The sequence below is a fragment of the Pongo abelii genome, chromosome 10 (assembly GCF_028885655.2).
Source record: "Pongo abelii isolate AG06213 chromosome 10, NHGRI_mPonAbe1-v2.0_pri, whole genome shotgun sequence".
Lineage (NCBI taxonomy): Eukaryota > Metazoa > Chordata > Mammalia > Primates > Hominidae > Pongo > Pongo abelii.
The window spans coordinates 38,702,547-38,714,736 of NC_071995.2; the positions used below are offsets into that span (position 1 = coordinate 38,702,547).

Genomic DNA, 12,190 nt, shown 5'->3' on the forward strand with positions numbered 1-12,190 from the left:
TGGTCCTACTTTACAACAGTTTCTCAAAAATTCTCATGTCGGCAGGACACGGACCTATAAACCTACTTGACTACAGGAGTAGCCCTTCTAAGTGTCACCCAAGATGTAAAATAAGTCCACAGCATATTATAATACATCATTTCAATTTTTAATTCACAGTATAATATCTCAGGGCAATTGTTCTTTAGATAAAAATTGAATGAGATTATTTAATACTATCAGAAATACATTACTTAAGTCATTCTGTATAAATGTATAAATGTCTTAAAACCATTGGGATGTGAAATTATGCAAGATCTACCTAGCATACCTATGTTGTCATTATCTCAGGAAAAATTATTAGTATTTTTACTGTATCTCTTTATCTTACTTTTTAAAGCTTACTTTTTTAATGCATATATATATGTTTCTCGACATTTTGCCTTCTGGTAGGAATTTGGGACTGCTGGATCATAGGGACAGCATACACATTTGTGATCATATTATTTTAAATGATTAATTTAATCATGTTGTCTAAACAGTTCACATGGTCTCACACAGAAAATCCTTGATCAAAAGCTTTTGTTTTTCTTAAATCATGTAAGAATAAGAGACTCTGTTTTGTAAAAGGACCCATTTGTTTTCCAGGGCTATGCAATCTTGCCTTAGCCGAAGCAGACTAAATCAGCAAAAGTGACGTGTATCAGTGAAATAATATGCACACTTTTGGTTTACCTTGCAGGTGCACCCACCCTATCGCCAAGTCTTCTCGGCTTACTGCTGCCTGCCTTTGGCATCCTTGTCTACTTGGAATTCTGAATGTGTTGTGACAGCTGCTGTTCCCATCCCAGCTCAGAAGACACCCTTCAACCCTGGGATGACCACAATTCCTTCCAATTTCTGCGGCTCCATCCTAAGCCAAATAAATTATACTTTAACAAACTATTCAACTGATTTACAACACACATGATGACTGAGGCATTCAGGAACCCCTTCATCCAAAAGAATAAACTTTTAAATGGATATAAATGATTTTTAATTCGTTCCAATATGCCTTATAAACCACTTAACCTGATTCTGTGACAGTTGCATGATTTAACCCAATGGGACAAGTTACAGTGTTCAATTCAATACTATAGGCTGTAGAGTGAAAGTCAAATCACCATATACAGGTGCTTTAAATTTAATAACAAGTTGTGAAACATAATAGAGATTGAAATGTTGGTTGTATGTGGTAAATGTAAGAGTAATACAGTCTCTTGTACTTTCCTCACTGTTTTGGGTACTGCATATTATTGAATGGCCCCTATCATTCATGACATCTTGAGTTTTCTTGAAAAGACAATAGAGTGTAACAAATATTTTGTCAGAAATTCCATTATCAAATCATGAGTTGAAAGATTTTGACTATTGAAAACCAAATTCTAGAACTTACTATCAGTATTCTTATTTTCAAAGTAAGTAATTTTCTAAATATTTGATTTTCAGAATCAGTTTTTTAATAGTAAAGCTAACATACCATATAGATTTTTTTTTTACTTTTATATTCTACTCTGAAGTTATTTTACGCTTTTCTTATCAATTTCAAATCTCAAAAATCACAGCTCTTATCTAGAGTGTCATAATATTGCTATATTTGTTCATATGTGGAGTGACAAATTTTGAAAAGTAGAATGCTTCCTTTTTTATTGAGATGTGACAGTCTTTACACGGTTAGGAATAAGTGACAGTTAAGTGAATATCACAATTACTAGTATCTTGGTTTTTCTGCTTCATTCCTAAGTATTACATTTCTTTATTGCATCTGTCAGATCAAAAAGTCACCTGTAGGTTGAAAAAGCTGCCGTATTCCATTTTGTAAAAATAATAATAATAATAATAATAATTAGTTTTAAGCTCATTTCCCACTTCAATGCAATACTGAAAACTGGCTAAAAATACCAAATCAATATATTGCTAATGGTACTTTTAAGAGTATGCAAAACTGGAAGGCCAGGAGGAGGCAAATAATATGTCTTTCTGACGGTGTCTCCCAAGTGTTGGTGCTTTGGGTTTTTATAAGTTGTGAAAAGGAAGATGCACATTTCTTCATTCTCCATGGTGTGCATGGAAATGTGTTTGAGTGTGGATGTAAAAGAAATCGAGTAATAAAGAATTAGCTGGCTCATGAAATAGTGCAATGTTGGATGCTTCAAGAGGTATAATCCTATTTTATTAGCACAAACTTGCTAGCTAATTAGAGTTTATCTTTTTAGAAAGGACACCGTATAGGTTCATAAAAAAAATATTTACAGGAAGCAAAATAGATCTATTACGACTTTACCGACTTTACCCCCTTTCTTTAATTTGTATAATTTTTGTACTATATATCGATGTGTAAATGTTTAGAGCCTTCATTATGAAAATATCAATAAATATTTCATTAGTTTACATTTAACTCTTTGTTATAAAATGAAACTTTTAAAAATAAGTGAAATGGATGATTTCCCAGTGGAAGTATGTCAACAGTCTTAAGATCATTGCCAGATTTCATAAAATATTTCAGTATTTGAAAAAGAAACAAAATGTCTTCATACTTTAGGGAAACGAATACTCTGTATACCTTCTGTACAAATGTTTGTGTTTTCATTGTTACACTTTGAGGTTTTACTTTTGCAATGTGACCAATGTTGGGCATTTTTATATAATCAACAACTAAATCTTTTGCCAAATGCATGCTTGCCTTTTATTTTCTAATATATGATAATAACGAGCAAAACTGGTTAGATTTTGCATGAAATGGTTCTGAAAGGTAAGAGGAAAACAGACTTTGGAGGTTGTTTAGTTTTGAATTTCTGACAGAGATAAAGTAGTTTAAAATCTCTTGTACACTGATAACTCAAGCTTTTCATTTTCTCATACAGTTGTACAGATTTAACTGGGACCATCAGTTCTAAACTGTTGTCAAGCTAACTAATAATCATCTGCTTTAAGACGCAAGATTCTGAATTAAACTTTATATAGGTATAGATACATCTGTTGTTTCTTTGTATTTCAGGAAAGGTGATAGTAGTTTTATTTGATACTGATAAATATTGAATTGATTTTTTAGTTATTTTTTATCATTTTTTCAATGGAGTAGTATAGGACTGTGCTTTGTCCTTTTTATGAATGAAAAAAATTAGTATAAAGTAATAAATGTCTTATGTTACCCAAGAAAGAACAACTGTCCTTTCAATTTACCTCAAGTTTAAATTTATTTTTAGAAGGTTTTCATTACAAGTTTGATAGCAGGGAATAAATATTCTGGTTAAGCAACAGTTCAGTATTTGAAGTACTACAAAAAGTACACACATAGAAACACACACAGAGTCATTATTACATTGAAATAAGATCACCTGGTAAATAACTTCAACCCATGAAGATGTCAGTGAATATCATTCAATGTAAAGTGAAACACTAAAGCAAGCTGCTAGATGCTAAGAAAATGAGACTTTTTAACCCTGAGTGAGCGAGCCTGGAATAGAGGTATCTGCATAATGGCATGAATCTATAGGAGGAGTCTGCTACAGGTAAAGCTTCTGAGTCCTGAGACAGGCTGGGCCCAGAAAACTGCATCCCACGGCTGCCTGTGTTCTGTCTTCCCATTTTCTCCTGTGTTCTGATCGTGGTTTCGCATTGGAATTTTCATCTCCCTTCCTGTTTCATGAAGCTTGCTTCACCCTGGATTCTGGTTTTCCTTTTTGGACGTTGTCTCTGTTTCTAGACCTTAAGTATTAGATTACTTCCCTTCTAATATTTTGTATCTGGTATTTGACCTTCAACTGACCCCAGCTCAGATTCTCCAGGCTTTGGGAGATCAAAGCTTCTTTCTGTGAGAGTGTGTTGCATGTTAATGATTCTCAAACCTGGTTGCCCATCAGGATCACCTGGAGAATTAGAAAAATTAAAATGAATTCCCTGGACTCCAGTCCAGATTTACCAAATCAGAATCTGGGGAGTGAGCTATATTTTGGAGGGAATGTTCAGTATTATCTGATAGGGAGTTAGGTTTGGGGTTTTCATGATCACTGCAGGCTAGATTAACTGATAGTGGCAACTAAAAGAAGAATATATTTCAATAACATGTCTACATAACTTAATATCTCTTAAGAAAAAAAAAAGAATCCGTAATCTTTACTTGCTTAAAATGCTGATTTGTTTATAATTATTCTTATCTTTTGTTCTACATCTTAATATCAAAATACAATGCACTTTTTGTCTGGCAAAAATATCCCCTACCTTGTTTGTATCCAGACTGCAGACAAAAATGCACCTCAGAAGATTTCTTCTCTAAAGGAATGTGGACTTTTTCTTTTTCCTTCATGATACTTGGAAAATGAATTAAATTTTAATACTTAATTTCCTGAGTCTATCATCTTCTGGAGGTTGCTAATAAAAAAATAATGAAAGCCTCCCCCAAACTTCAATATTTGTTTCTTCAGAATACACACATGATGACTTTGAATGAATTGACTTATAAACTAGCTTATAGGTTTCACCATTGCTCATCCTATTTTAAAACCAAGTTTCACTTTTCCATTACTAGAAATAAGTCTGCTACCTGGGGTAATTATATCAGTTCCTACAACGCCATTACTAATTTTGCTCTAGAATTCAGTCAGGCTCATCTTAAAGCACAACCGTGAAGTTAATCCTTTTTCATTCAGGATCATTTTCTTTGACACATGCTGCCTTGAAAGCAAAGCCAAATATCTTAATCTTTTCTTGCATTTGTTTCCCAGAACTGCAGTAAAAATTAGCACAAACCAAGGGGCTTACAACATAATTTATTTTCTCACAGTTCTTGGAGCTGTAAGTCTAAAATGAAGGTGTCAGCCTGCCTTCTGGAGACTCTGAGGGAGAATCTGTTCCACACCCCTCTCTCATAGCTTTTCATGGTTGCAGGCAGTGCTTGGTATTCCTTGGCTTGCAGCTGCAACACTCTAATCTCTACCTCTTGCCATACGGCATATCCCCTGTATGTCTTGGTGTCCACATTTCTCTCTTTTATCAGGACACCAGTCACTGGATTGTGGACCACCTTAATATCCAGCATGACCTCAATTTAATTACATATGCAAAGACCCTATTTCTAAATAAGGTCACATACACAGGTACTGAGTGGACATATATTTTGTCTCAACCTAGTAGTTCTCATTTCCTCTTTTTGAAACCTGATATGCATCACTCACACTAATGTGGATATGACTGAAATGCTGCTCTAAGCATCTTTTCAGATAGCATTTATGTTGATAATTTACAACAATATGGATGAAACTCAAATGCATTATGCTAATTGAAAAGAAGCCAGATTCAAAATGCTGCGTGATGCCATTTATAGAACATTCTGGAGCAGTCAGAATGCTAGTGGCTGAAAGGAGTTGAGAGGAGGTGGAGGGTCTGACTGCACAGAAGCAGCATGAGGGAACTCTTAGGGTCAGTAGAACTGGTTGTGGTGACTCAAATCTATGCATTTGTCAAAACTCACAAAATTGCCCATCAAAAGGATGAGCTTTACAGTATGTACATTAAAACAACTTTTTAAAAAATGAAGTTTTGAAAAGATCATGACCATTGGACAGATCTGTGATAGTATTTTAATGCTACCTGTTATTACCTGTAAGATCTTGAAGAAGAAATGTGACATTCTGAGGTGCAGTTTCCTCTCCTGTAAAATAGGGATAATACTTCTCCATTGTTCAGAATTCTTTTAGTTGCAAATGACAGACACTCAACTCCAATAGCTTTAAGAAAAAAAAAAGAGAGTCTATTGGCTCAAATAATGTAGTCTCTAAGATGGAATAGATATAAGGGCTTTAGTAATGTTCTCAGGGTTTCTCTTCATCAGTGGATTCTGCATCTCTGGCAGCCTATCTTTTTGTAGAAGGAATCCGGGGTGCTGACAGTTCCAAACCTACATCCTCCTGATCAGTGGTCCAAAAGTATTAGAGCCTCTCTCACTCTGACTTAGCATACATAGAAAATCTCAGTGAAGACTCAGATTATCCCCAGGAATTTGGTATATTTTATTTGCCATTTTGGATATCCTGTCCACCCTTCTGCGTAGTCAAAAGGTGGCACAAACATTGTAATAGAAATACCCACCAGCCAGGCATGGTGGCTCACGCCTGTAATCCCAGCACTTTGGGAGGCCGAGGAGGGCGGATCACCTGAGGTCACCTGAGGTCAGGTGATCAGCCTGCCCAACATGGTGAAACCCCACCACTACTAAAAATACAAAAAAAATCAGCTGGTGTGGTGATGTGTGCCTGTAATTCCAGATACTCAGGAGGCTGAGGCAGAAGAATCGCTTGAACCCCGAGGGCAGAGGTTGCAGTGAGCCGACATCGTGCCACCACTGCAGTCCAGCCTGGGCGACAGAGTGACACTCTGTCTCAAAAAAGAAAGAAAGAGAGAAAGAAAAGAAAAAGATAGAAAGAAAGAATGAGAGAGAGAGAAAGAAAGAAAGAGAAAGAAAGAAAGACGAAAGAAAGAAAAAGAGAAAGAGAGAAAGAGAAAGAAGATGGAAGGAGGGAAGGAAGGAAGGAAAGAAGGAAGGAAGGAAGGAAGGAAGGAAGGAAGGAAAATAAATTAATTCCCACCATGACTAGATGGAGTGGAGAAGGATGGTTCCCCCAGAAGAAATATCAGGTGCCTGTCAGCACGAAGACCCTCCTTTTACCACATCTTAAATGTACACTATTCCTGGTGATGAAAGGTGAGGGGAAAAAATTGTCAATCAGTCCCATCTACACTGCTTTTATTATTTCTAAGAATGACATGAATATTCAACTATAGTACAAGTTTCCAAGGGACTTTGAAACTTCATTAGAAAAGCTTATCCACATTACACAAGCACTTCAATTAATCACAGGGAAGGGACATGTCACATTAAAGTGCTGCAAAACATATGCACTATTTTAAGTGAACTATATTCGTTATTCACAAAACCTCAGTGGCATATAACAATAAAGAAATTGCTCACACATTTGGACAGCAGTAGGTCAGATATGTGGCTTTGCTTATCTGAACTGAACTCCCTCACATGTTCAGGAGTCAGTTGACTGTCAGCTGTTCAAAGCTGCCCTTAGATGGGGCCTTTAGGATAACTTGGCTCCGCTTCACTTTTCTCCCATTCTCCAGCAGGCTAGACCTGGCACGTTCTCACGGCTGACAGAGGTGAAAGAAAGCGAGTGGAAACATGTAGCTACTCTCTCAAGCTTTTGCTTGCCTCATGTCTGCTAACATCCTATTGACCAGATCGAGTCATATTATAAACCCAGAGCCAAGAGGCAAGGCAGGTCACCCACATATGCGGGTGGACACTTTAAAGGTACAGCAAAGGGTGTGGATATAGGGAGTGTTGAAGAATTGGAGCCAAATGATGTAATGTACTACAGATACTTACCAAATTCCACTGGATCTAAGAGGCCATCAATTTTACTATTAAAAAAGAAAAAAAATTTATAATTAAACTATAACACAATGCTTGTTTATCATGTAGAATTGTTATTCTTATTGAAACAGTTACTTATTTGGAAATATGTTTTTCTGGTTTGTTATACTCATGCATAGACAATGAAGAAACTATACAAAAATTGTGCTAAGATAGTCCTACAAATTCTCCACATTTAGAATAAGACTCTCATAAATCATTCCTAAACTCTGAGTAGTTGATGTTTGTATTTTGTTACAAAATGTCATATTTTGGTGGTATTGGTGTCTACAACATTACTTAAAGGATGCTCCAATATTTCTTTCAAGCTTCTGATGCCCATTCTGCCAGTGTTTTCTCAATTTTACAAGGCATCAACAGAAAGTTATTGTGGTCATTGAAAAAAATATGTTCATAAACTCTTCTCTTCAAGAGGTGGAATGTAATTCTGGTCCCCTTGAGGGTGTGCTGAATTTAATGAATCACCTCTAGAGAATGGGATAAAGCAGAAGTGACAGTGGAGGACTTTGAAAACTAGGTCATTAAAAGCCAGTGTGGTCTCCATCTTAATTATTCTCGCGCTCTCTCTCTCTTAGATCAATGTCTCTTTGAGAAGCCAGCTGTTATGTTCTGAGGGAATTCAGTCAGCCCTGTGGAGATACTCATATAGTGAGAAACTGATACCTCCTGTCAGCAGCCCTGTGAGTGAGCCATCTTGCAAGCATATCAGCCTCAGTCAAGCCTTCAGATGAATACAGTCTAAGCTGAAAGCCTAACTGCAATGTAATGAAAGACCTTGAGCTAGAACCACCCAATCATCTGCTCCCAGGTTTATGACCTTCAGGAACTATGTGAGATAATAATTATTTGTTGTGTTAAGCCACTACACTTTGGAGTAATTTATTATATAGTAATAGATAACTACACAATTGGCATATGATTAAGACTCTTAAGTGACTTGTTGACAAAAATTTTAAGAAAATGAAGTTGTCCAATTTGACCAATAAAAATAACAAAGGTAACCCTATATGCCCAGCTACTCTATTTTCATGTATTTCTGTATGCTATTATTTAATTTCAGTGCTGAATTATAAGACACTTAAAAAGCATTCAAACTCCTGTGTTATCTCCAAAATATTTCCAACTCAATTGAAGTAATGATAATATAAACAGTTATGATAAGGTGACTTATGTGTAGGCAATAACAACTCTGCCATAGTTGTCTCCTGGCTAAGAGCAATTGAAAGATACCATTAATTTTAAGATGCATCCTATTTTAAGAGATGTTAACATATTTTAAAAATGTATGGACTAGAAATATGGTACTTAACAGTTCTTATGAACACTTGCAGCTTCTTTGACTAAATTTAGGGTAAAGAAGGTGAAAGTTATATTTAGGTTAGGATGTTGAAGAGTAATTGGTTTACTGAAGATGCAAGACTCCAGTTTGGCTGTCTGGGATCCCAGTGGGAGCTGAGATGAGCATGGCTGTCCAGGGAAATAGTTTTTACCTTTATAGCTATCATAAAGGCAACAGCTCAAAGAGTTCTATCTAACTCAACTGTTTCACTATTTCTTTACATCTTCACACATTAGTACAAGCCCATGCATGAAATAAGGACTCAACACATATACAGTGAATGGATTGTTGAATAAAAAACAGAGGTTTTAGATTTTCAGTGTTTTAGCATATTTTCTAGAAATATTTTTATGTTACTTGATTGATAATGTGCTTATTTCACATATTCTAATATCGTGAGACCTCTTTACTAAAATAACAATCGGCTTTTGACAATGCTATGTTTACAGGTTTAAGTCTGTAAAAAATTGTAGGTGGAGAAAAGGCTTATTGAAGGGTGATCACTAGAGAGGAAGAAATTTATCTATAGTTGTACACCCAGGACATATCCAGGACCTCCTCTTCTGAGTATTGTTTCTGCAACATTTCATTTCTAAATGTTTGCACCACAGGCATGCTAGATCATATTAACATCAGCAATAATACTCTAAAATTTGTGGCACACACTAACGCCATATGCACAATGTCTCATTTATTATTTATTTTTATGTATTTATATATTTTATTATGTGTTTCTCTATTTTATCTCCAATCCCACATCACACCATGCTTTCACTGTCGTGTATTCAATGTTTGTCCTTTCAATTAATCTTCTTTATTTTATTTATATGCTATTACATGAACAATAAATAAGATTCATATATTTGGTTTTATTTATATAACTTATATTTTGCTGCATATTCTATTCTGCTTCATAGCTCTTTTGGTTAACGTTACTTTTTCTGATATATCTATATGTATGTCTAGTTTATTCCCCTGGTTAATTTTGGTACATTTTATCCCTTTGTTCCCATTCTGTTTTATAATCTCCCCACTGGAGATAATTTTACAGTAAACATTTTGCATGCTTCTTTACGTACCTCTATGGGAATGTTTCTGGCTACCATTCAGTAATGGAATTACTAGATTATTGTACATGTGTATAATATACTATTTATCATGCATATTCATTCATTCAACAGCATACGTCTCCTCTCCATGTTGAGGATACAGCAATGAGAAAAATTAAGTCATACCAATTTGAAAAAGGTGACTCCAATTTTCACTTCTTTCAACACTTGAGGATTTCCATTTTCTCATCCAAGCTTGATATTATATAGATACAAAATTTAGCCAATCTGGTCGTGTGTAAAGTGTTTTAATTTACATTTCTCTGATTACTAAATGTTCTGACCACCTCTTTGTATAATTATTACTTATATATTTTTCTTTTGTGAATCGTCTGGTCATAACAAAACATTTTAACATTCTATAGAAATCTTAAACATACACATACTGATGTGGTTTGGCTGTGTCCCCACCCAAACCACATCTTGAACTGTAGTTTCCATAAAGCCCACATGTCATGGGAGGGACCCAGTGGGAGGTAATTGAATCATAGGGACAGGTTTTTCCTGTGCTACTCTCCTGATAGTGAATGGGTCTCATGTGATCTGATGGTTTTATAAAGGGCAGTTCCCCTGCACATGGTCTCTTGCCTGCCACCATGTAAGACATGCCTTTGCTCCTCCTTCACCTTCTGCTATGATTGTGAAGCCTCCCAAGCCATGTGGAACTGTGAGTTGATTAAACCCCTTTTTCTTTATAAATTACCCAGTCTCAGGTATTTCTTCATAGCAGTGTGAAGATGGACTAACACACTAAATTGGTACCAGTAGAGTGGGGATATCCAAAAATGTAGAAGTGACTTTGAAACTGGGTAACAGGCAGAGGCTGGAACAGTTTGGAGGGCTCAGAAAAAGACAGCAAAGTGTGGGAAAGTTTGGAACTTCCTAGAGACTTGATGAATAGCTTTGACCAAAATGCTGATAGCGATATGGACAATGAAGGCCAGGCTGAGGTGGTCTCAGATGGAGATGTGGAATTGGTTGGGATCTGGAATAAAGGTGACTGTTGCTGTGTTTTGGCAAAAAGACTGGTGGCATTTGCCCCTGCCCTAGAGCTCTGCGGAACTTTGAACTTGAGAGACATGATTTAGGGTATCTGGTAGAAGAAATGTCTAAGCAGCAAAGCATTCAAGAGGTGACTTGGTTGCTGTTGAAAGCATTCAGTTTTATGTATTCACAAAGATATGGTTTGGAATTGAAACTTATATTTAAAAGGAAAGCAAAGCGTAAAAGTTTGGAAAATTTGCAGCCTGACAATGCAATAAAAAAGAAAAATGCATCTTCTGAGCAAAAATTCAAGCTGACTGCAGAAAATTGCATAAGTAACAAGGAGCCAAATGTTAATCGCAAGACAATGGAGAAAATGTCTCCAGTCCATGTCAGAGGTCTTCATGGCAGCCCCTTCCATCACAAGCTGGTGGGCCTAGGAGCAAAAAAAATAATTTCATGGGCTCGGCCCACAGCTTTGCTGCTCTGTGTAGCCTCAGGACTTGGTGCCCTACATCTCAGCATGGCTAAAAAGGGTCAATGTACAGTTCAGGCCACTGCTTCAGAAGGTGCAAGGCCCAAGTCTTGGTGATTTCCACATGGTATTGGGCCTGCGCATACACAGAAGTCAAGAATTGAGGTTTGGGAACCTCTGCCTGGATTTCAGAGGATGTATGGAAACACCTGGATGTCCAGGCAGAAGTGTGCTGCAGGGTCAAAGCCCTCATGGAGAACCTTTACTAGGGCAGTGCAGAAGGGAAATCTGGGGTGGGAGTCCCCACAAAGAGTCTCTACTAGGGCACTGCCTAGTGGAGCTGTGAGAAGAGGACCACCATCCTCCAGACCCCAGAATGGTAGATCCACTGGCAGCTTGCAACATGTGCCTGGAAAAGCCACAGACACACAATGCCAGCCTGGGAAAGCAGCCAGAAGGGGGCTATACCCTGCAAAGCCACATGGTCCCAAAGATCATGGGAACCCACTTCTTACATCAGCCTGACCCGGATGTGAGACATGGAGTCAAAGGAGATCATTTTGGAGATTTAAGGTTTGACTGCCCTGCTGGATTTTGGACTTGCGTGGGGCCTGTAGCCCCTTTTTTTGGCCAATTTCTCCCATTTGAAATGGGTGTATTTACCCAATGCTTGGACCTCCATTGTATCTAGGAAGTAACTAACTTGCTTTTGTTTTTACAAGCTCATAGGTGGAAGGGACTTTCCTTGTCTCAGATGGGACTTTGGACTGTGGACTTTTGAGTTAATGCTGAAATGAGTTAAGACTTTGAGGAACTGTTGGAAAGGC

The 12,190-nt window shown here is 36.9% G+C and overlaps 1 protein-coding gene across 3 annotated transcripts in view; it reads left to right on the forward strand.

The window, feature by feature from the left end:
* The window catches only part of CNTN1 (contactin 1), a 390,365-nt gene extending 387,187 nt beyond the window's left edge, over nt 1-3,178 (forward strand). For all 3 annotated transcript variants that reach the window (XM_009247616.3, XM_054526301.2, XM_054526302.2), the window contains one exon: nt 722-3,178. In XM_009247616.3, the coding sequence (XP_009245891.1) occupies nt 722-798 (77 nt within the window). In that variant the 3' untranslated portion in view covers nt 799-3,178. The remainder of the gene's footprint in view (nt 1-721) is intronic.
* The last annotated feature ends 9,012 nt before the right edge of the window (nt 3,179-12,190 follow it).